The following is a 25,000-nucleotide window of genomic DNA, read 5'->3' on the forward strand; positions in this document are numbered from 1 at the left end:
CATGCCAGCCCAGTGTACATAGATGTGCTACTGCTGCTCAGTTAAGTTCATAACTAGTTCCAGCTGTAAGAGCACAGCTGGAACTAGAACATGCAGAAAAGTAGATGCAGTGAAATGAATCATTAAAATGTATTCACTGTAAAAACAGTATGAGGACATTTTTACATATACATACTGTACATAATCATCCAGTCGATTTATATCCATTCAGTATTTATTTCTTTGCACTTTTATTGTTTGTAACTTACAGAACACTTGACTTGTAGATATACATTCTATTTATTATTTTATTGTTGGTCATTGGTGCTTTTTTAAAATATATATTTATATAATTTTTAGATTTATTTACTATTTGTGTACATAACAGTCTTGCCTATTCTTTACCTTTAGCTGTTTATTTCTATTTATGTGTAAGTAAATTGAGAAAGATGCAAAAAATAAAGACAAATTCCTTTTATGTGCTCGCATACTTAAAGCTGATTCTGATTTAACGTGGACATTATTTTGAAAACCGGAAGTTGTCTGTATCCTTCATCCCTGCCAACTTGACACCAATTTGGTTCATCGAGTGAAAAGTGTTACTGTACAAATAACAAGCTTAGGAGACCTGTCCCCCAAAAAACGAGTCAGTGTCCCGGAGACACACTGCACCTTCTCTGTAGTCGTTAGGCTACAACCTGCTAAGATGACAGAGATGAGGCACCGTGGAGGCAAAGACACCGACTCACCGTTACAACAGCAACCGTCAGAGGACAAGGTAGTTAGCCTCCGTCCTACCTTCCAACTGACAGCGATGCTAACGCTAGTTAGCCTGCTAGCTGTTGTGTGTAGCTACAGGAAAAGTAATGTCAACATCGATTTTAATCCGACATTTTGACGTCGCTCACGTATCAGGAGAAGAACAACTGTCACCTAAAGGCTTCATACAAATCATCCGCCAAACTACTCACGTTTTAGAGCTGATTGGTTGATGCTACGTGCAGGTCTTCCTGTGCTTTCGTCGTGACAACAACAGACAAACCAAATGCACAAGTTAAAATGGTATCGAAATAAACTCTGCTCTCTTTATCATATGACGTTATATGCCGACGTATATAATGGCTTGTAAGTTGTATTTGAATCGGTGTTGTTTATGTCATGCTAAGCAAAGCAATAGTTAAATTGTAAACAATTTGAATTATGTGTGGAAAGATGTTTGTAGCCACATAAACGGTGTTGACGTCAGGTCTACGACGCGTCGAACAACAACTGCTTCCGGCGTTCTGCTGTCTAACGACACATTATAACTACTAACTATATTCAAACTGAGGGGTAAACAAAAGGCATTTTCTGGATGTCGAAGTTGCTTCCCAGGGAATAGTCGGAGCCCACAAAGGGGCGTGGCTATGGACTCGAGGACATGATGATTACTTCAAGCTGCTGAAGAGCAGCTTGAAACAGAAGTGAAAGTACTCGAGGCATCTCGAGGTACTCGAGGCATCATCCTCGCAACAAAGCCACACATTAGGGCATATTAGGCGAATGGTGACTTACTAATGAAGCACACTCAGTCCACAAAGTGCCTTGACTTTGTGTTATTTATTATTGTATGTCTAGGCCGACAGTGAGCACTTAAAGAAGCTTCTGTTGAGGAGTGCTTGTCAGGTTATACAGTCAGTTAATTACTTTCCACAATCTGGTTTAGTGCTATTTAGGTCATATTCCTACAGTTTTAAAGAGGATCTCATGTCTCTCTTTTATTATTTAAATTAAAAAGTGACATATCTTCAGTATGACCTGGTTTATTTAATTTGTCGTCTCTACAAATATGGAAAATCCATCCTGTATTTTTTTTAAAGTAACCTAACCATTTTTTTTGCCAGTAGTTGGTGAAGTAAAGCTCAAAAAGCAGGCACTTGAACCTCACATGTGGACTGAAACCATCTGTGAGATAATCTTTAACTGTTTTTACATGTGGAATTAATACCAAAGCAGATATCTGGCTTAATCCTGCGTAAAGACAAGATCCTGGAATCATATAATATACAGGGTGATGGTATAATAGTAGTTTAGGGTAGGCTGGTCAAAATGCAAGTACAGATGTGGGAACCTATGTGTCCTATGTGGAAATGAATATTTAATAGTCATGTGGTTTAGGTGAGGGAGGACCACATGTCACACAACAAGTTAATTTCTGTAGGACATATACAGCTGTTCTGGTGGACTCTGCTTCCAGCAACAAAGTGATCATACCAAGTAGAAGGTGGGGATAAAGTAAAATAAAGGTTAAATCTATTCTGGTCCTGCCATGATCTTTTTGTGTTGATCAGCTTAAGAGGAACAACTCTACAGATAATAACATTGGTTTATGAGATGAGGAGGACAGCAGTTTAGGTTAGGTACTTTGTGGTTATGGTGTTTTGCATAAATGGTGATAGTAAAATGACTAGTGAAAATCACTTCACAGATTTATGAATGAGTCACACTGTGATCAATCTATGTAAACATTAAAGACGCCTCGAAATTCCACTGCGAAACCCATTTCTCAATACGTGCGTGGAGCAACATCTGGTTGTTCGTAATTATAGACGTTGTGTGTTCGGGAAGTCTCGTTCTAAATAAGCATCTGAACACACGCGTGTGGTCTTTAGCTATTTAAAACATTTCAAAACAGTTGCTCTAAATTATTTGTGTCGGATGAACTCACAGCACAACACAGCTGAGAAGGTGAGTCACAAACCTCTTTTCCTTTTTTGCAGTATTTCTAAAGGGCTCACACTCCTCTGGGTTAAGACTTTAAATAATCCCAGTACACAAATGTTTCCTTTCACAACTGGCAGATGTAGCTTTTTTTTCCAATGAATTGGAGACAAACAACACGGAGACACTCGGTGTTGAAAGCATGAAGGGGGAGGAGCCTTGATGTGAAACAAGCGCCTATTTTTAACTCGAGCATCCTGAGTGATGGATATCGTCTCCATAGAAACCAGTCGGCGGAAAATGGGCCTCTGTGTTTTCTTGTTCTTCTGCATTCAGTTGAGCTATTGACAGTGTGTCTTGTCAGAGTGTTGCATGAAGAAAAGCCAATGGACTTTTCCAAAATTGTGGAAAATGTACAGTTTTGGTTTCATTTAGCTGAGTTGATCCAGAGAGCCAGTTAGAGAATCAGTGTTTTGTGTTGGGACACTGTGACAAAGGAGGACACACACCAACTGTTGCAGCTGTTAAAATCTGATCCTCGGTATTCAATCTGAATTAAAGCTGTGAGCTAGAGAACACATTGATATTGAATAGATTTGATGTTTAAAGGAGCAATATACGACATTCAGAGCATCAATATAGCAGTAATTCTAATTGTTAACGTGTGAGACTGACAGTGAGCCGACCGTCTGCTGTGTGACTGTGAGGTGAGACCTCCGAGCCTAATTTGGTCACCAGTAGCAGAGACGTCAAACTGACCTCAAGAAAACCCTCTGTTTGCATCAGACGAGCTGTAACCGCGTGTAACCGCCACCGCCTGATGACGGCCGTCCTTTGATCGTAGCATAGAGCGGTAGAGACCAGTGTGTTGTGAACGGGCCTCCGCCAATGAACAGATGGTTCTGGGAGAGCAACAATATGGACGGAGATGATTTGGTGCAGCGTTTAGCCGCCCACACACACACTCACTCCTACACTGGCAGTCCTGTTGCTGGTGTTTTGGTTTATTCTGATATGATGAAGCTGCTGCTGCTTGTTCAATGACATATACATTTGTTTCACTACGCATCAATTCACAGAACACAGAAGATGTGTGCTTTGTGAATTCAGTAGATATCAGACAGAAGTGCCAACACATTACACTCGGTGTAGTGGGTGCATTCAAAGGCCTGGATTTAAGATTTTAGTGTGATTCTGTGGTTGCACCTGTTGTCCTATCGCTACAGCTTTATACCTTTTGCCAAATGTCCATGTCTTATTTCTCCTCTCAGGGTTCGGACAGTGAGCTGAAGGTGGAAAAAGATGCGTCGTCGGATAGCGAGGCCAAGGTGGACTCAGGAGTCCCAGAGGTGCCGGTCCCTGCTGATGACACCCCCGAGGTTCTGAACAAGGCCCTGTCTGGACTCTCCTCAAGGTACCGTCGCTGTTGAAGAGAAGAAACAACAACATATTGTTGCATTTTGTCTGCAGTAATAATAGTTGTTTCTAAAGTATATGACTGTAAGGCATGGGGTTGAGGTTGTATTCTGAGTTGTTCATTGAGTAATTACATTGTTATATATAGAGTTACTACATTTCTCTATATAGAGCTACAGGCCCCTGGATTTCCCTGGTTTTCCCTGGCTACACCTGTGGAGGTGTCATGAATCATACAAAGGAATCCCTCGTCACACATAGTTTCCTTTAAAGAGCAGATGTGACTCAATGAACTCTTCAATGAACTCAATGAACTCTACCTGTGTTCCTTGCAGAAAGGTTCATGTTTAGGATGGATGAAGGAGTACAGTAGCCGTATTGATTTTAATCTCTATTTAACAGTAATCTTATGGGTTGTATGCAGTAATGCCTCTCTGGCTGTGTTTCCTTCAGATGGAGGAACTGGTGGGTCCGAGGCATCCTCACACTCGCCATGATCTCCTTCTTCTTCCTCATCATCTACCTGGGCCCCATGGTGCTTATGATGATCGTGAGTATCAACAACGCTGATGGTGCGGTGCAAAAGCTCGGAAGTTCATTTTCTCAATGAGTTGTACTGTGTATTAGGGTTCGTACAGTTATTTGTCTCTGCAGCGCGTTCAGTTCAGTTTCATAAATGAAAAACGCAATCTCATGGATTAATGGGATTCAGGCTCTTTAATAGCGTGCAGGATTTCTGCTACTGTCATCTGGGAATTCACTAAAAATAGGCCCGTCAGCCATTTTGTGTCACTAGGACAGCAGAACGTAGGACACACACACACACACACACACAGAAACTTGGAGATGCTCCAGTAGTCTCCTCCCTGGTGACGCAGTGTTTCTCTGTGCAGGTCCTCATTGTTCAGATTAAGTGCTTCCAGGAGATCATCACCATCGGCTACAGTGTGTACCACTCCTACCACCTGCCCTGGTTCAGGACGCTGAGCTGGTGAGGACTCACACACACACACACACACACACACACACACTGTCACACATTTTATAGAGGTGTGTCGTTAACATCATCAAATATCCTCACTGGCTTCTTTCTTATGGTGTATGTTTCATGTGTTTATTTTATTGCAGACTTCCTGAGGTTTGTTTTGTGACCTGATTATGTTTTGAGTAGGTTGTAGATTATTAAGCCAATCAACGAAAAGGGCAAAAATATTGTGAATCATCAGAGCTGGTTGATTTTTAGCAATAGTGGTGTACAGTATAGTGTGATAGATAGCAGAGTCCTGACATTCATTATGCCATAAGCCTGAACAATCTAAAGTGTTCTGCATGTAGTTAGTAATTTGGACTTGCAGAACATTTGACCATCCAACTGTAGTCATACAGTGAATTTATTCACATGGCCTCACTGGCTTTCTGCAGGCATACTGAATGCAGAGTGTGATCAGCTGCTGTCATAAAGCCGTGATACATGTCCTCCACCACACAGGTACTTCCTGCTGTGTGTGAACTACTTCTTCTACGGAGAGACCGTGACCGACTCCTTCTTCACACTGGTGCAGAGGGAGGAGCCGCTTCGCATCCTCAGCAAATACCACCGATTCATCTCCTTTGCCCTCTACCTCATGGGTACAAACGCTGAGACCCAAACTGCAAAACTGCTTTGTCTGTGAGAAGTCCCACTTCCTGTACTGCAGGTTTTCAGTCGGTAATTCAGTTCTACTGCAGCTGCAAACAGGATGTGGTGAGGAAGGAAGCACCCTGAATGTTTGCTATCTCTTGCCTACTTGATTCAAGGTGAAACTGAAGGGCCCGGCTTTCTCACACGGCTTTCTCACACGTCTTTAAACAGAAGAACTCTAAAGATAACGGTGTCACACCTTCAAGTCCCAGAAAATACTCCAATCTGCAGTGTTTTGGCACGACATGGCATTTAGTTTTTTAGATGCTGCAGATGTTGCATCTTGGAAAAGAGTAAATGTCCTTGTAAAAGTTTACAGTGTGTCTGGTTTGACTCTTCTCCCAGTATAAGCACTTTTTTTTTTGTCTCACGCATTCTCCTCACCTCAGTCTTGTGTTCAGTATAAAACGCTGCAGCAATCCTAACCTACTCACTGCACATTAACTCATCTGAAAAAGGTCAAGCTAAATTTAGTCGAGTTTGAGCGAAGATGACCGGGATTCTGACTTTAATTAATCTCCCTCTTCTCTCAAGACACTGCAGCCCTGATTATTTTCCCCCTTATTAAGTATTTCAAGCAGTATTTGTCTTGTTGTTGCAGGTTTCTGCATGTTTGTGCTGAGTTTGGTGAAGAAGCACTACCGCCTTCAGTTCTACATGGTAAGTGGCACCCGGCCTCCTCCTGGGCTCCAGCCTCGAGGCTACTGGGTTATTGATGGGGCTCCGTAAAATACGGGCCCTCAAGTGTACGGAGAAGTGGGTTAGGGTCATTCCGACTCTTCGGTTGTGTTAACCAGATGGACAGCCCACCCCACGTAACTATCTCATGTCTTAAACTAATTCTGAAAGAAGATATTGATGCTGGGAGAGAGTGCAGAGCAGAGGCAGTTCAACAGCTCGTCGGTTGAGTATGACCACAATATGTTCCTCTCTGTAAGTGAGCAGTGCTGCTGGTTCTTAATGGCGATGATGAGACGCTGCCTCCACTCACAGTATCCAACCACATTATTGATCTAATCAAGCTGTTATCTGGTCTCGTTTGAGCTGAAACCCATCACAGTAATCTCTGGGTGGTGTCTGACCAGAATACCCTGTGTTCTTACTATTTGTCCAGTCTGTCAATTGATATTTAGAACAAAGACACAATCATTAAATCAATAGTGCAGCTCTCATTTCAGACTCATCTTCGTGGAAACATACTCGGCTAATCTTGTTATTTTGTCCCCACAGTTCGGTTGGACCCATGTGACTCTGCTGATTGTGGTGACTCAGTCTCACCTTATCATTCACAACCTGTTTGAGGGGATGATCTGGTAAGAAAACATATATAATATATCAAATATATATTATTTTTCTCACAGAAAAATGGCTCCTTTCTGTAAAATGATGTTTGAATCCGATTCTGTTAACTTTGTATGTTGATTTGCAGGAGGATTAGCTCGCACATTGTATTACTTTATCATACATGTTTAGTTGTCATAAAACCTGTTTCATGTCTCATGTACACTCTTCTCATCTGAACAGGTTCATCGTGCCAATTTCCTGCGTGATCTGTAACGACATCATGGCCTACATGTTTGGTTTCTTCTTCGGCCGCACCCCTCTCATCAAGGTTGGTCGTATCACTGTTATTTCTTTCTCCAGTTTGGTTGTATTGCCAGGGTAGGTCAACCATCACCAGTGTTTAAGAGGCCTGGGTATTGACTTTATGTTATGGAAACAGAAAGATGATTGTGTGGTCCATGATGATATATTAACCTGGTATCCACACCTTGACTGTGTTCTCTGCAGCTCTCGCCTAAGAAGACATGGGAGGGATTCATCGGTGGATTGTTCTCCACTATTGTGTTTGGCATTATGGTGAGATTTTAATCTCATGTCTTTGTAGACATTTCTACATTTTGTCTGTTTTGATTCTCATCACAGCGTCAACAAGTTTTTACCAATTCCAGGCATTCCTTTTGTCTAAAATCACAATCTTGGGAGTAGTTTTAGTCTCTGGTTTAAATTTTCATTTTTATTTCTTTTGGAATTTTTTACCTCAGAAAGATGCTGAAATACCCACTTGTGTTTTTATTAGTAGCTGTTTAGACTATTGTAATTACCTTTTCACTGGATTACCTAAGAATTCTAAAAGATCAGATAAAATACTCCTTTATTAGTCCGACAACAGAACATGTGCAGTGTCGCTGCAGCAAAGGGAAGAAGTTTAGTTCAGAATGACAATGGATTACATTTTTGCACACTGCACTGGCTGCCTGTATCATTTAAACATGTATCTGAAAGATCTTTTACTTGTTTATTAAGCTTTTAGTGACTTTCATTGACACAAATGACTTCATGCTTTGCCTCTAAAGAATTTGCCCATTCGTGTGCTAGTCAAACATTTCCCCCCAACAGTCAAACAACCTAATTTACTTCAACATTGTGTTTGTAAAAGGACTCCTGTGTACACACAAGTCAACATGCAGTGGTGTCACCTGCAGCGTTGTGTGGTTCTGACTGTATTAACAATAATTACATATCACTAATGCAACAAGTATTTATCTTGCCTCTGGATATTAGAACGGCAACAACTCGACAAACACTGCGGGGTTGCAGGATTTCTTCTTCTTTAGTCATTGTTTGACTGAAATGAGAGCGAGCAGGCCAGTGATGCGACTGCAGAGTAACTGAAGCTTGTTCTCCTCTCAGTTCTCCTATCTGATGGCCGGCTACCGCTACTTTGTGTGCCCGGTGGAATTCAACAACGACTCCAATAGTTTCCAGGTGTACTGTGAGCCATCCGAGCTTTTCCAGCTTCAGGTCTATACTCTGCCCGCCATCCTGGAGTCCTTCACTGGATGGGTGAGACTCACTCCTCCTGCTCTCTCCGCCATCTTTTTGCTTTTCCTGTGTCTCTTTGCATTACGGCTCCTCAAGTCACATACAATCTAATGGGAACATGAAAGGAGGAAATATTTATATAATAATAATAATAATAATACATTTTATTTATATAGCGCTTTTCAGAGTACTCAAAGACACTTTACATTAAAATCATTATATATAAAAGCAATACACTAACAACATAAAATACACTATCGGTCACACATTAAAAGCAGTTTTGAACAGGTGATATTGCAATATCCAGTACATTGTGACAAAGTATGAGAGGAGTCCTATATTTTCGTAGCATAGTGTATTGTTGCAGCATCCTTACCAACCTTTCAGGGGTGGACCATGCCTGACTGATATAATACAGCAACTCTGTAAACGTATGGAAAAATATACTGTAATATCTAACTTTTTTGTTAAAAAATTAAAATTCAACTTTTTTAAATTTCTGTCAGGACCTAGCTAGTCGTTTTAGCTCACATATTATAACAACAAACTTATAAAATGGGTAAAGGATGTGGAGTTACCCTTCTATAAGTCAGTCTGTTGATAACTGCTTTCATCTGTTTTGGTCAAACACTTCCTCCTCGTCTCCACAGAGCACCGTGCGTCTCTACCCGTTCCAGATCCACAGCATTGCTCTCTCCTCCTTTGCCTCCATTGTGGGACCTTTCGGTGGATTCTTTGCCAGCGGCTTCAAAAGAGCCTTTAAGATCAAGGTAGGAATGATGGACACCTGTACCTGCAGTCTGCTGACGGTACTCATTGTACTGTTCAAAGATATATTCACGTAGTCTACTTGGTGTTGCCCTGCTCATGTCTATCAGATATGAAATATTCTATACTGTGTTTGCAAAACTTAATAAATTACATCTGTTAATGTCTGTTGACTCCACTCTATTTATATATATATATATTATTTATTTATTTTCTTCTTTGTCCTTTCAGGACTTTGCCAACACTATCCCGGGTCATGGTGGCATTATGGACCGATTCGACTGCCAGTACCTCATGGCCACATTTGTTAATGTCTACATTGCTAGCTTCATCAGGTAAACACACTTGACACTTGAATATGTTGATTAGCAGTTTGTGGTAGTAACATGGGAAGATTTAATCATCAAAGTTAGTCGTCATTTTTTGAACACCGGGTCCTTAATTTCAGATTTCTTGCCGGCTACGATTAATTTTGGCAGTTGTAATCACATCTGTCGGTGGATCCTGTGTGAATGTGTGAATTCAGCTGTCCATCACACAGCGCTTCATTTCACTTGGTGCTCAGAGTTCGCTCTGCCGATTAGACTTGGGTCGGTTCAGACATAAAAAGAGAACTCCTGTCGTATTCGGGTAGGGCTTGGTAACGTTAGAGTTGGTGATGTTAGAGCAGACTCGTACACTCTTTAATCCACTCCTTACAGGCGTGGCTAGGTTGCTAAACTGTGATTGTTCAATCCATGTTTCAGAAGAAAGGATTTAATAAAAGCTCAGTTCTGTCGAGGTCATTTTGGATAGAGGGTGTACGATTATCTTCTCCCTCCTCTCAGGGGCCCAAACCCCAGCAAGGTGATCCAGCAGCTCCTGGCCCTCCGTGTCGATCAGCAGCTCTACATCTTCAACTCCCTGAAGGCTCACCTGACGGAGAAGGGCCTGCTGGCAGCGCTGGAGGACGCCGTCGCCTAGAGCCACCCGACCCGAAACACCGGCTCGCCATGAGAGGAGGACCACAGTGGAGGGCAGCACCCGAGGGGCCCCGTGTAGCTCCGGAGCTCTGAGAGACTGGCAGTGCTTTTGTGTGAGCGAAAAAAAACAAAGAAAACTACAAAAAAACACCCTACAGTCTTGGGTCATTCCATTTCATTTGGGTATGAGAGTCGAGTGTGTTTGTGTTCATGCAGTCTGTGAATCATTCAGTGTTTTCAGGTTGAGTTAGTGAGTTACTGTACCGTTAAACATTTCCATTATCACCAACTTGTATCTATTCACACTGTTGACCAAAATGTTGGTCCGCTGTACACTTCTACCTGCATACAAGATATCCTCTATGTACCTATCGATGTGTGTTCACATTTTATTGTACTCTTGATTGTGTTTTTAGTTTTAATGCACTGCTCTCAACCCTGTCACTCACCCCCTCCCCACTTCAAGTTTTTATTTTCTTTGTTGTGATTGTTTCTATTTATACATGGATGGTTTTTATATTTGGTATGTTTTCTTATATCTTAATGTTGTGTGTTTTAGACTGTATTCACCTTTGCCATCTGCCACGTGCATTCGTGTGTCTTTTCTCTGTGTTTTTGCTGCCATTCATCATTTTTAAAGAAAAAGGCCTCTCCTGCTCAGCCAAACCATTGAGTAGTAATAGTGTGATTTATTGTCAAAGGACAGGAACAGTTAGTTGGTGCTGTGCTGTAAGGCGCAGTGAGCGCTGCTCCTTACTAAATGCTTTATTATGAAGGCCAGTGCGACGGATACCAGCACCCCTTTCAGCACGTCACAATGTTCCCTCACCTGGTTGCCATTTCATATTTCATGTCAAAAGCAGAACGACTCTTAGAGATGGAACAGAATCATTTTTTTCTTTTTTGTTTAATTGACTCGTTCTGCGTTAATACTCATTTTATCTCTAACGAGGAGCTGGTTTGGGTTTCATGCTCTGTAAATTGGTGGGATTGTTGCATTATGGCTTCTGTTTGAGACGACGTTGGGATTGGACCGTACAAATAAGGCACAGTAATGGGTCCTACGCTGCCGAGATCTGCTTCTCTCTGTTGTCGCCATGTTCACGGCTTCAGAGCAGAAAGCCAGAATATACAGTCTGTCTGTCACGTGGTTGAGTTAACCTGTATGTGTGACAGCTGTTGTGATGTCATGCGTCTGATGTTCAGGTTGTTTGTCAACAGCAGTCAGTGCTCAAGAGGTTCTACAGTAGGATTCTGTGATATTTATACCACTGGCAAATGTTTGCTTCATTTGTTTGGTGGTAAAATATTAAAGGTGTCGAGTTCATTTCTGGAGAATTCTATGTTACCAGCTGTTAAAGGGACGCCCCCGATCTTAACCGTGAGGATGAGTTTACTCGTATTGCGACCCTGCGAGACGTTCTACAACCGTTTTCACAAGAGTCTGAGAAAATGGAAAATAGCCGTGATGATGTCATAGTGATGTTGTTGGGGTAATCTTGAATTGCGTTTGGAGAATTTTAACATTCGGCCTGCGTTACGAAAAACATGGACATTTAACAGTCAGGGATTGTGTTGCCTTATGGGATGTAGGAGAATGTTATGCACATAGGGACTAGAAGTCAGGATGTCTCTGCCTGTGGTGCATCAGTCTGTTGGATGCTTCACTAAGCAGATTAAATAGCATTTTAAGACTTGGGAAAAATGTGTAAGACTTTTTGCTGATATTGTTTCCTGAAAGGTTTTGTAAATTTGGCTCATTGACATTTTTGAAAGACTACAAAATGTTTAAATTGTTAAAAGTTAAGATGATAATTAAATCTAATTACATGGCCATTATTATTCACATGTTTGTGGGTTGTTTTGTAGAAATGGTGGCGCTATAAAGGAGCAGCAAACACAGCGGTGTATTCAGTGTATGGGCACAACTCTGGTTAGACAAAATTAGACTCTAATTACCATAATCATCAACCAATCACCTCAAGCTGTCCATCATGTTTCTGCACATTCATCAATTTGTTTTTTATCCATTCGGAGACAATAATTGATTTATCGTTGTCCTTGAAAGCCACATAACTCTGGAGGTTTAATGTAGTATTATAGGTGTTGATGTCACCCCGACAGAACTACTTCTGTGCTCAATGTTTGAGGACAAAACAGCAATATGAACAACCATACAGTAATCGGTGTAGCAGGGATGCGATCAGTATCTAGGTGTCCCTAAATGGTAATCATATAAAACAGCTCTTATCTGTCTCCAGTGAATGACTGCTTCACTTAATCAACACTTGGGGAAAAGTTTGCTCCCTTAAATTTCCTCTCATCAGATTCTGTCTTCAAAAACGTCGATGTATTTTTAAGAAAAGGACGCAAATGTTTTGTAACGCAAGAAAATTGCTTATTCTATATGCCAAATCAAAATTCAGATGAAAAGAACCACTGTATAAACCAAGCCTTCGTTTATCTTGTCTCCTCCTATTTGAATGTCCCTCCATTCATATTTTTATTGACGTCATGTTTTTGGTTTGACCTGCGTGATAACCAACCTGTCTTACGCTTAAACTTCTTAAAGTATTTATTTTATTTACTGTAAGAAAACCTTTTTAGAGTCACTATATTGTATATTTAAGAAGATGTTTAGAGAGATGTTGAGTGTTCTTTAGTATCTTTGGTTAGAGGAATATTTAAAGTATTATTATTATTGCCATATAGGAGAGAGTATTGAGATAGCAGAAAAGTATTTTCTCTCCGTCTTGCTGTGACTTCAGTGCAGTTTGCGTGTTTTCTAGGCTCTTCCCCTCGTAGCTGTCATGTGTCAACTTCTATGTCGCGGTGCAAGTTGAAGCAACGCAGATACTTGTAGCGCTGTGTTGCATCGTCTCCCTTTTGAGTAGGCAGGAAGTCTCCAGAAAGTAACACCAGGACTGGTGTCTCAGCATTCGTAGATATCTTATATTTCTTCTGGCATCACCGCCTGCTGTGGTGGTTTGATGTCTGAGTTTTTAAATCCCTGCAGCTCTGTACTGCCATTCCTCTGTCTGGTGTTACAGTCGGCCACTAGAGAGAGCTGGAGCTCCTGGTGTCGGCCGATCGAGTGCAACACTGATGCTGCATCTGAGCAGAAAGCTTTGACCCTTTGCTGTTTGATACATTCCAGTTCCCCTCAGATTTGCTCACATGGAGGCAGAATATAAGAGACAAACTTACCACTATTAGAAAAAATTAAATAAAGATTGTTTTTGTTTTGTGGCACCCAGGGAACACCATGCCATTTAATCAACACAGTGCCACTTTGCTGTTGTGAATCCTGCCCAGCCAGGACCCTCTCAAAGGAATGTATGGGAGTTGTGACTGTCCAACATGCTGTAGGCTCCCCTTTGTGGACGTTTTATTTTGTGGTTATAGATTCTCTTATAAAGCTGTATGATTTCAGTATATTGTTCTTAAACTGTGTAATGGTTTGTGTTGAGTTGTACACTTGTCTAGAGAAAAATTGTACTCTTTGATGCTGAAATGTGCTTTGCCTTTGTTCAAAGAAAATTAAAGGTGTTAAAAAAAGGGTGATGTGTGACTGGTTTCTTCCCTCTTGGTCTTCTTCCCCATTCTCAAATAGATATCCATTCAATCTGTTTCCACCAACTGACCCATTTTACAATAGTAGTTTATGTCTTTAAAGATGGGGGAAACATTGCTACCACTGTATTCAAAGGTCAGTAGATGATACCTCAGGATTTGACCTCAAGATGTATACTTTTATAAATACTCCCTCTCTGCTGCAGTCGCATGGCAGCCTGAGCTGTGAAGCGACACTGAATGGGTGAAAACCATTTCCTCTAAAACACACCCATGGTTTCTTTTTGTGACACCAGTGAACGTTAGTCATTTGAAAAGTCCCCACATGAAGCCCTGGAGCCCTGCACCTTTTAGTGAATCAGCCTGGAAGCCATTTATGCAGATCGCTATCAGAACAAGTATGAACATGGAAGTAAAGGCAACATGAGGGGACGTGTTTAGAAGGGCTTAAAAAAAAAAAGAAGAAGAAGAAAGATTAACACACAGGAAGTATGATCTGCGATATCTCAAGTTTGTGTGATTGTGTTGTTTGAGTGTGTATCAATTTGTGTGTGCGTGTGTGTGTGCTCGGGTGGGCTGTACGTGTGAAATCGGACGCTGACCTCTGGTATGAGTTGAGGACAATGTCTCTGAAACTACCTCGCAACTGGGACTTCAGCACCTTCAAGGCTGAGACAGCTCGCATAGGTAAGCCGTTGGTCGTGCTGCGTTCACTGTCAGCAGAGTGGATGCTGCACTTCCACTCATATTTGGCACTTTACAGTTTGGACATTTAACTGCTCCTTAAACTAGCATTTTCTGTCAAACCAAAGTAAAAAAATGTATCTAGCACAATGTATCTAGTGTGTATCTAGCACAGTTTCTCTTTATTATTAAGAATATTACTGTTGCATATAAATTCATGGCAGCATAATTGAAATTATGAATCTGTACTTTGTTTGAGCAGTGTTGGTTTTTGACCATGTTGGTGGTTGCTTGCTATGTGGTGATGGTAACCAGTGTGTTATTGGACCATTTTTCTTCACACAAATCACTGTCATCTAATACAGAATGTATACGAATACATTATGGTACTACATTAAAACATGACTCGACATTTAAAACTTTAAAGTGCTTTTCTTAAAGGGACAGTAAACATGAACAACTCTCTCATGTGGGCCTATAAAGTCTGGTGCTTCTCCATAGACAATGTATTAGGAAAGATGTTATAGATTACACTAAGAGCACCCTGGGAAATTAGTATATTTTGCATCTTCAGGTTTAGAAGTGAGAACACTGTAATAATTTGACACCAAATATTGATTTAAAAAAAGATTTTAGTGTTTTAAGAATGATTTTATTTGAACTTTCCTAAACCATGGAAATAACATATTGGAATTCTTAATTTTGGTGGTGCTCCCCTGTAAGTCACCAGTAACCAACTGCATGCAAAACTATGATGAGTATTTTAAAGTGACTGTACAGCCGTCTAGACTGACTAATACAGTGCTTACCACAGTTTGCATAGGGCGGAAACAGTGCAATAACATGCCTTGTACCATGTGTCAGGTTTGGATGGCACAACAGTTGCAACATTCATATAAAAGAGGATTGCACACAAGCAGTAATGGGATAAATGATCTGCTTCTGTTCATGGCATGCATCATTTTCTCTCCAGCTCTAATCATTTTCACAATCAGTGGTACTGGTTGTTCAGCCCGGTGGAAGGAAGTATCTGCCTGTTGCACATTTATTTTATCTGCTTCATGTTGACTGAATATCAGTCGCTATTATTGTCACGCTCTTGCTTTAGTATGAAAGCATAACTTCCAAAAAGATGTTTTATGGACCATGACTGTGACTGATTTTATACCCATGAACTAAAGTGATGTAGATTTTCAACAGGAAACTGATGCAAGAGCTCCGTTTCTGCAGAGCACTGACTTTGAAGCTGTCTGTATGTAACTGGACCAACATGTGTGTGTGTGTGTGTGTGTGTGTGTGACGTGTGTGCAATGTATGTTTGTGCAAAGTCCTACTGCATCTAGCCTTTCAGACAGATTTGGAAAGGACAACCACAAACCAGACTGACCTGACTCTTCCTGATTTAGTTAACATTCCTCATCTGCTGTTTCAGGATTAAAGACAAGTGATAGTTGGACATTTTGGGAAATATGCTTATTTGCTATATTGTTGAGAGTTAGATGAGTAGATCGATCCCACTCTCATGCATGTGCATTATATATGAAGCTATATCCAGCAGCTTAACATAAAGACTCAAAACAGGTAGACAGGGGGATTTTTGTTACCTTAAGACAGAGCCTGGCTAGCTGTTCCCCCTGTTTCCAGTCTTTATGCTAAGCTAAACTAACCAGCTAACAGACAGACATGAGAATTGTATCGTTCTTCTTAACGCTTAGCAAGAAAGCAAATAAATATATTTCCTTTGAATATTAATTCTGTCATCTCTGACTGCTGCCAGATCATGAATTAATAGGAAGTGTATACAAATCTTGATCCTATTATCAATTCATTATTGTGCACCCAATTTTAAATTTCTCCAGGTGGATATTTAACCATGAAATCTGATGACATGACAAATGTCTCCCCCATAGTCAGTAGAAAACTTTCTTTCATTCTCCCTTGTACTTATCTTGATGTAAAAGTATTGCACTTAACATTATCTTCTTATGATAGTGCGCACTGGACGCGTCTTTGTAGTGCTGTGGGAGCACGAAATGAGGCCAGTTTGAAGTAGCCGTGCGTTTGTCAGCTGTGGGTGTGGTGTGACATCGGCCTCTGTGTATGGGCTCAGGGTTCCTCAACGGCACTTTAACTTTCCACGAATCAAGGGAGCGTGATGCTTATAAAATTAGACCAAAGGACTCTCAAACGTCTAGGTGGAGACCTTCAAAGTGTCGCCGGCCATCCGGCGATGATGTGGTAGCTTCCTGTTTACCCCAGTGCGGCCCTGCTTCTTCTCTTCTGTGCTATCATCTTGCTTAACAAGACACGGTGAATTTAAGAACAACTAGGCGTGTGGGCTCAATCTCAATCCAGCTATCTCTGCAGTCCACAGCCCTGCGTTACTCAGTCCGTCCCCATCTGACTCTGCCTTCTCTGGGCCACGTAGACCTCTGCCTCTGTTCTTTCATCAAACCATCAACTCAACTGAAAATGAGACTTTGTGCCAGTTTCAGGATACTCAATACAGAAGTTAATGTCGGATCTTTCTAGCTGTTTGATGGCCGGACTTTTGCAAACCACTGTGCTATTTAGAACAATCACAGCTGCATTTGTGCACCTTCCACAGGAAACATGGTCAGTTCAGACCAACAGTTTCCACTCAGCCTGAAACTGTGGGGAACAAAAATAATCTACAGTGAGCAGGTTTCTCAAACTTGATAGGCTGATAGGATTCATGTCAAAAAGAGGAAGTGCTCTCCTTCAGCTCAGTAGAGCGCTGATGTTTTGGTAATGTTTCACAGCTCCGGCTGTGACACAGTGAGTCGGCGTATTTTGTTGTTCACAAGACGTTTACCAACAGCTTTCTTGTGGTGTTTGGCAGCGCGATCCAGGAGTGTGGTACCTGGAGAGGGAGGCCCCAGCCCGGGCTCACCGCGCTCCCCCAGATCCATGGAGAGGCCCCTGAAGGCCGGCTGGCTCAAGAAACAACAGAGGTCTTTAGTCAAGAACTGGCAGCAGCGTTATTTTGTGCTGAGAGGGAGCACTCTGACTTACCACAAAGATGACAAGGAGACCACTATCCAGGTGAGACAAAGGGAATTTAGTAGATTTTACCCCGTACTACTATTATCTTAATCATGATGTAATTCGTTGTGCTCTTCTTGTCCTTTTTTGGCACAACACACATTATTTCCAAAGCAATTCATACAAAAAATACATATCAACATTAAAATACTACAATAACTTCTTTAATTTGGCACATGCAGTAACTCATATCAAAATCATTTCAATACCTCAATTACATGTTCTACTTCTGTTACACATCCGGTGATGTAAAAGCAAACCTAACTAACTATTATCTAACTATAACATCTAGTTATCTTAAATTAGCATTTTTCGGTATTAAACGTTGTTGATGGATTCATTCATGGGTTAATAAGAAATGTGTCAGTTATAATTTCCAATGAAAACCACAAACACTTTAGCTGTGTGGCTAACTTTGCACACTTCCTGTAAACAAAACAAATGGTGCTTGAAGCCTCGAAAGAGAGCCTTGCTGCCATTCAAAGACTTTTTTGTTACAATGTTATCTAATCCACTGGTTTACGCTCTTGATCAACTATCCAACCAAGATCCCACGGTCTTTGTAATGATGCTGTAGATCTGTCTGTGTGGGGCCAACGCAAGATGTTAATTCTCTCCTTACCTGTGTGGACATACCTTCACAAATGCAATGTAGAGACATGACTCTTCCATTGTCTCATTACTTGCTTGAATTTCAACTGCTTTGACACCATATATGCAGGGAGCTTGGTCAAATATGCAGACCATATTAATAATGTGTGAAATATTCAAAACAAGCAAACATAAAAAAAAACAAGTTTACTTTGTGTTCACCCCTCCTCTTGCATCTGTTGTTCTTCTCCCTTTACTTCCTGTGTCGAAATGAGTGATGGTGAAACAGGAAGGGAGAGTAGCATTCATGTAAATAACCTTAATCGCATCCAGAAACACTAAACAAGCACAAGCACATTTGTTCTTCTTTATATGTTTCTGCTTGATTTGAGTTGCTTACTTTACGATTGCTTTTGAATTTGTGTTTGCTTGTGTTGTTTTGTTGATTATTTGACTTTTGTGTGTGCTGATGAGGTGAGATTCCTCCTATAAACCCAGACGGGTTAAATCTCACCTGTACAACTTGCTTCTTTTCTTCTATGAGTCGTTTCCCCGTTTGGCTTTGGTTTTAATACAGAAATAAAGTAGTGGAGCAGTGGGTGGAGGTAGAGGAAATGGGCTGAGTATATGGTGAACTGGGGAATATACTGGACTGTACTGTATCTGCTGTAATGTAAAGAGTGAACTCATAGAACATAAGTAGACCCTTGTGAAATGATAATAGATGTTTCCGTGTGTTGTACATCTGCAAAAGCCCATTTGATACAACGTTGCCACAATAAAATAACACCTGCAGAGGAAATACCTGCTGACACTTTAAAAAGACGCAGACTGCATGGACTCTCTGGTAAATCTGAAAAGTGTACAGTTAATATTAGGGTAGCCTATGGTGGTCTATGAATGAATGAATGTAAACATTAATATAAATATCAGTGCTTGGTTCTTGACTTCTAGTTTGGACATGACACTAACATGCCTTTTTCTCTGTGTGTTTGTGCTCCTGTTTCTTTGGTCTGCAGGGAGTCATCCAGCTGCGGTTCAGTAAAGTGAATGACCTCCCTCCAAGCTCAGATGACCCCGGAAAGTACTTCTTTGAGATCATACCACGTAAGCATGTAATCGACCCTTAAAAGGAAGCAGAACTGAACTGACTTTACAGTGGAAAAAGTGTTTTTGCTTGTAATAAGAAAAGAAATCTGCCAATGGAATAAAAATGATCATTTTTAAGATTTCTTGAAATAAGACTAAGAATATATCACCTATTATATAAAATGTTATGTGATTGTGTCTTATATTAATGGTGCAATATACGACAGGAAACAACTATTATCTATGTAAAGATAAATAATGTCTACCTGAGCAGAGAATGAAGTCGCTTTCCTTCTGCGTGTATTGTTAGCCAAACTCCTTCTTAATTTGTTGACAGCTTCTGGTTGCAAAAAAAAACAAGATGGCAACGACCAAAATGTCAAACAGGCTTCAAAACTGTAGTTCACAAACCATCCGGTGACATCACAGTGACTACGTCCCCTTCTCATAGACAGTCCGTGTGTGGCACTTGAATGCATCTTTGTGTGCAGCAGTGATACATCAGTACTGTCCACTTCATTGCCTTCATTGTCCTGTGTGCTACTAATTACTAATTTCAAATCAGGTTACATGTAATTTTGCGGTATCCGTTATATGAGTCAGCACTTATGTACATGTGTGGTGGAAAGTCAGAAACTAGCACAAACCGATAGCAATCTCAATCTTCACCGGACATATTTATAGAAATTTCCCATGTTCTGACTGGCGTATCTGTTCTGCTAAAGGTTTTTCTGTACCAAGATGGATTTTTTCCAATAATACCCATCATTTCACAGGTACAACTAGAGACAGAGAGCGATGTCCCTATGTGTTCATGGCAAACTCCCAGAGTGACATGGAGGAGTGGGTCCGCACTCTGCGCAGAGTCATTGGAGTACCAACAAGTGGAGGTTCAGTAAAACCTTATATTGTTATGGAAACTATGGTTATGTATGACACTGCAACTAGAGAAATAGTTGGATATTTTGGGAGTGCATTTATTCACTTTCTTGCTGATAGTTAGATGAGAAGATTGATGCCACTCTAAAGTCTGCACACCGAATATGTAGCTGTAGCCAGCAGCAGGTAAGCTTAGCTTATCAAGACTGGAAACGGGTAAACAGATAGCCTGGCTCTGTCCAAAAAGAAGATATATATATAAATCTGCCTCACAGCATTTCTAAATCCAGCAGCTGCTAGCTTGGCTGAGGATAAAAAGGAGGAAGTAAGAAAAACACTGCTCGCTGCTCAGAAATAGTTTGTGCTGGTTGGGGTTTCTTGTTACCTTTGGACAGAGCCAGGCTAGCTTTTTCCAGTCTTTATGCTAAGCTACTCTAAGCTAACCAGCTACTTACTGTAGCGAGAGAATAGGCAATTTCTCAAAATGTCAAACTACCACTTTAAAGTAAATAAATGTTTACTTGTGCAACATGTTTTCTGATTATACTGTATGGACATTACTGGTCCAATATGTCATGTCTTTCTGTCTGACTGCAGTGTTTGGAAAGGGTCTCATGGACACAGTAACATATGAGCAACGGTTTGGGCCTCACATGGTGCCAATCCTGGTGCAGAAGTGTGTGGAGTTCATCAAAGAGCACGGCCTGGATGAAGAGGGCATCTTCCGTCTCCCGGGTCAGGACAATGCTGTGAAACAGTTCAGAGACGCCTTTGATGCAGGAGAGAGACCCTCCTTCCCCAGGTAAGGAACTCCTGTTTCCCTCTGTATATCCTGGAGCCATATGAACCATTCAATGAAAACTCTTTAATTACTTTATTATTATTATTGTTTATTGGAAGCCTCTAACATGAACTGACTCCAAAACCTTTGATCTGACTCCACACAAGCATGTTTCAGACTTAGTAGTAGTATTGTGCATTTGCATGTACTGGGGGTTTGTATTGTTATTGAAATACACAGCCAGAACTGAGTATAAGTGATTATAAAACATCACACATTTCAAAAAGGCCAAAAATGTCCTTGGAAATCCTTTTCAGCCTTCTTTAAACCTCGTTGGTATGAATGATATAGAACTTTAAGAAGGTCACTGCTATAAAAGGAGAACAAAAATCCTTCCCTTAATCAACCAGCACAAGCTTTCTGTCTTTCTGAGAAAGCAAGGAGAGATGAGAGAGATACAGAGTGTCGGATAGATTTCTGTCTGTTCAGATCTGAAGGCGATACCACATCCTGTTCTAGCCGGCACACAGGAGGAAACCTATATTACTCAACATCACAAGCTCCTCTGACAGAGCAACTTGTTTGTCTTTATTAATCTTGTGTGAGCAGAGCCAAGGAGCAGCCAGGGCTACTATGACATGCTTTATGTCAAAATAATGAACACGAGTTTTACTTTTTATTCCCCTTTTATTCCCAGATTCCATTTCTTATAAAATACAAGCCCACTCATGCAGGCCTCCTGGAAACATTATACACATGTCTAACATTGCGTTCTGTGTTTAAAGTGAGCATTCACTTAGGTGACTTAGGTAGTTTTGGAAATACCAGCAGTAGAGATTTTTCTGCCTTCTCTCCAATATAATGGAACTTTATGGCACTCAGCTTGTGGTGCTCAAAGTGCCAAAAAACATTTGAAAAACTGCTCACAACGTCCGTGGATTTTCTTGAGTAACTGGGTCATGATTTCTGGAAAGAGAAACATTGATGTTGAGTTTTTAAAATGTATATTTTTGGCGCTCTGGTCACCACAAGCCGAGTGACATCTAGTTCCATTATATTTAAGACATATTTATGGCCGATAAATCCAGAACTATGGCATCTCACACCAAAACAATCTAGATTGATAAATAGCAGTACAGGTAAGAGGAAAAATATGTATTTTTGATTTTTTTGGGGTTAACTGTCCCTTTAAGTCAGGTCAAAGGCTTCCATAAACATGTAATCAAGCAAACTGCGTGTCAATGTGTGCAGGTTCCTTTCAAGGTTAACTGTCCCTTTGAGGTTTGAATGTCTGTTATACTGTAAGTGGATGTTCATTGGATGATATGCATCATATGCGCCGCAGTGACACTGATGTCCACACGGTGGCGTCTCTGCTCAAGCTGTACCTCCGCGAGCTTCCTGAGCCCGTGGTGCCCTGGACTCAGTACCAAGACTTCCTGGACTGCACCAACCAGCTGGACTCCAGCAGCACAGAGGTGCGCTTATCTAACAGAAAGCAACAATATGTGTATGCTTACTGCACATTGTGTGTGTGTGAACATGCAGGAGAGGTCCTGTGGTATTTTGAGTGCGTGTATCCTTCAATCTCTCGCTCATGTGTCCTTTCAGGGTTGGGAAAAGTTGGAGAAACAAATTGCTCTTCTCCCCAGAGTCAACTACAACCTTCTTAGTTATGTTTGCCGGTGAGTAGAAGCTGGGGCACAAAGCATTATGGGAAATTCCAATAAAATAAACATGACGCCTTTGTGGTTAGAGACAACATCCCATAATTGGACAGATATGTGTTCAGTGACATGTCCTTGACTGTACATCTACCAGAAGTTTGTCTGGTTAAAAACATCAACTAAATGCTGTTCTGAGATCAGTTTCCATCCTTTGTATCCTTTAACAATGCCGATCATTGTCTTTCTGCTTTGCAGGTTTTTGTTTGAGGTGCAGCTGCACTCCAAGGTGAATAAGATGAATGTGGAGAACTTGGCTACAGTGATGGGCATCAACCTGCTCAAACCTCAGATTGAAGACCCCATAACTGTGATGAAGGGTAAGAACGCACTGCTGATGTGTGCTGAACTAAGCTGTGTGCAGATCCACGTTGAAATGATGTGGATGTGTCTGATAATCTGATACAAAACATTAAATAATGCATTTTACTGTATTGGCTGGGAAAACATCCTGAATCCAAATGATGTGTTAAGCAATTATTTCTAGTAATACTTTCCCATGACTGCATCCTTCTCCTTTTAGACACTATATTTAGTGCAATAAACATTATTTTACAAAAAAACTTCACAAGTATTTAAATACCCTAGTATAATTTGGTACTGATGAAGTATCAAAAACCATGTGCTACTATCTCCCAAATTGCTACTGACATGGCTTACAGTATGTCTGTCTATCTGAACTGTAGATAATAGCAAAATATGAACAAGAAGTAATTCAGTATCTTTGTGTGAAGAAAGTGAATTGAGAATTTGCATAAGAACCTAAAGAGAAGACTTTTTGATGCTAATCTTTTCACGTTTGTGTTTGTTTTTGTTCGCAGCGACTCCTCAGATCCAGAAGCTGATGACAGTGATGATCAGACAGCATGAGACTCTGTTTCCTCTCTCTAAAGACGTCCTTCCCTCCCCTCCCTCAAAAAAGGCTGAAAGCCAGAAGAACACTCCCCGAAGCTTCGTCGGCTGGGAGTCTGCAGAGGTACGAGCAGTTGACCACACATTAAGCCTCTGGGATGTTTTGAATGTCCCGTTTTTTAGGGCATGTTCAAAATGAAACAGGATTAAACAGCCTCACAGTCAGAAACAATTACATTTAGTGATAAAGTTGCCATGTTTTCAAACAGTGATAAAAAATGTAATACGCTTTCACTTCCTTGCTGATAGATACCACTCTCAACAAACACTATAAAAGGCCTAAAACATATGTAATTGCCATCTCTTTAACCAGATTTATGTCTGTGCCATATTCATATTTTCAAAGTGGTTCAGTTAACGGTTGCTCTTCAACTGAAGTTTATTTCTTCCTCCATTTCTTCCCCCTGACTATAAAATAACATTTGCACATAAAAGATTCATATTTGTATTTCATTTTGAGTGATGTGTTTGTCTCAGATGGGTGATGCGTCGCTGTCTGAGTCTCCAGAAGAGGAGGAGGACATTGACAGTCCAGGTCCAGGCAGAGGAAACTGCAGCCCCCAAAACATGTGTCAGGAGCCCCGCTCCACTTCAACAGACGACTGGACGGGAAGTTCCCGCAAACGCACTCAGACCCTTCCCGCCTTCAACTGCCCGCTCACCGGGATGGCAGCCAAGGCCGACGCGCTCAACCGGTGGAGTCACATCCATGAGAGCGTGGAGGAGAAGAGCGGGACATTGTCAGAGGACATTTTTAAGATCCTGGACCTCCGGAGTTCAGGTTCATTGTTCGGGGGGCCTCAGATGAGCAACAAGGAGGGAGAGGATAAGTTATTAACAGCCCGAAGAGGAAGTGACAACACGGGTTCTTCAACTGCTGGCTCCCAAAAACCTGACAGCGAGGCCCGGCCTGCCCAGCCTGCCCGGGTGCTGCTTCATGAAAAGAGTGTGGGGAACCTGACGGGTTCAGACCAGCAGGTCAACAGCCGGTCTGAGCAGAAGAAAGACAGCCCACAGCTGGTAGACAGGTGAGGAATCACAACCAACTGGCTGCACACCAGACAGACCCTCAACAACCATTAGGCTACATGTGGTTCACACTTTTTAAGTTTTAAGATAATATTATCAATGAAACGGTTCAATGCTGTCAGGTGTTATAGGAACTATTTGGGCTTCAGGATTTTTAAAAAGATTAAAAACACTTGCAACCCAAAGAGGAGAATGCAGTCCTTCAATTCAAGCACTTAGATTGGAGTGACAAATAAAGTTAAAAGGAAAATTATATTCAGCTTTTTGTTGAGTGTATTTGTTCCAAGTACAATATTTCTTGTTTGGGGAATATTGTAGAAATGAGACCAAAGCAGATCAC

The 25,000-nt window shown here is 41.1% G+C and overlaps 2 protein-coding genes across 3 annotated transcripts in view; both read left to right on the forward strand.

Annotated features, from left to right (window-relative positions):
- Positions 1-534: 534 nt before the first annotated feature.
- Positions 535-13,891, forward strand: cds2 (CDP-diacylglycerol synthase (phosphatidate cytidylyltransferase) 2). The gene is made up of 13 exons (XM_031849611.1): positions 535-757; positions 3,951-4,093; positions 4,549-4,645; positions 4,989-5,086; positions 5,585-5,724; positions 6,378-6,436; positions 7,007-7,089; positions 7,301-7,388; positions 7,568-7,636; positions 8,471-8,623; positions 9,253-9,372; positions 9,602-9,705; positions 10,198-13,891. The coding sequence occupies exons 1-13, from the start codon at positions 686-688 to the stop codon at positions 10,331-10,333; spliced, it is 1,362 nt and encodes a 453-aa protein (XP_031705471.1). The 5' UTR covers positions 535-685; the 3' UTR covers positions 10,334-13,891.
- Positions 13,892-14,263: 372 nt separating this feature from the next.
- The window catches only part of arhgap25 (Rho GTPase activating protein 25), a 12,527-nt gene continuing 1,790 nt past the window's right edge, over positions 14,264-25,000 (forward strand). The window contains exons 1-10 of one of the 2 annotated variants that reach the window (XM_031849660.1): positions 14,264-14,592; positions 17,453-17,655; positions 19,266-19,353; positions 20,112-20,225; positions 20,812-21,016; positions 22,341-22,473; positions 22,607-22,680; positions 22,918-23,039; positions 23,541-23,695; positions 24,109-24,659. In XM_031849660.1, coding sequence (XP_031705520.1) covers positions 14,529-14,592; positions 17,453-17,655; positions 19,266-19,353; positions 20,112-20,225; positions 20,812-21,016; positions 22,341-22,473; positions 22,607-22,680; positions 22,918-23,039; positions 23,541-23,695; positions 24,109-24,659 — 1,709 coding nt within the window. In that variant the 5' untranslated portion in view covers positions 14,264-14,528. Of the gene's footprint in view, positions 14,593-15,464; positions 17,656-19,265; positions 19,354-20,111; positions 20,226-20,811; positions 21,017-22,340; positions 22,474-22,606; positions 22,681-22,917; positions 23,040-23,540; positions 23,696-24,108; positions 24,660-25,000 lie in introns of those variants that run through there. The other variant, XM_031849659.1, reaches the window with a different exon arrangement.

The sequence above is a fragment of the Anarrhichthys ocellatus genome, unplaced genomic scaffold (genome assembly GCF_004355925.1).
Source record: "Anarrhichthys ocellatus isolate YVR2014 unplaced genomic scaffold, GSC_Weel_1.0 scaffold9, whole genome shotgun sequence".
NCBI lineage: Eukaryota > Metazoa > Chordata > Actinopteri > Perciformes > Anarhichadidae > Anarrhichthys > Anarrhichthys ocellatus.

Bases quoted from the DNA above. Each gene is read 5' to 3' on its own strand.
- cds2 (XM_031849611.1), top strand. From the start codon at position 686: ATGACAGAGATGAGGCACCGTGGAGGCAAAGACACCGACTCACCGTTA. The intron at 4,094-4,548 runs GTACCGTCGCTG...TGTTTCCTTCAG, and splicing joins CTGTCTGGACTCTCCTCAAG to ATGGAGGAACTGGTGGGTCC. The intron at 5,725-6,377 runs GTACAAACGCTG...TTGTTGTTGCAG, and splicing joins CTTTGCCCTCTACCTCATGG to GTTTCTGCATGTTTGTGCTG.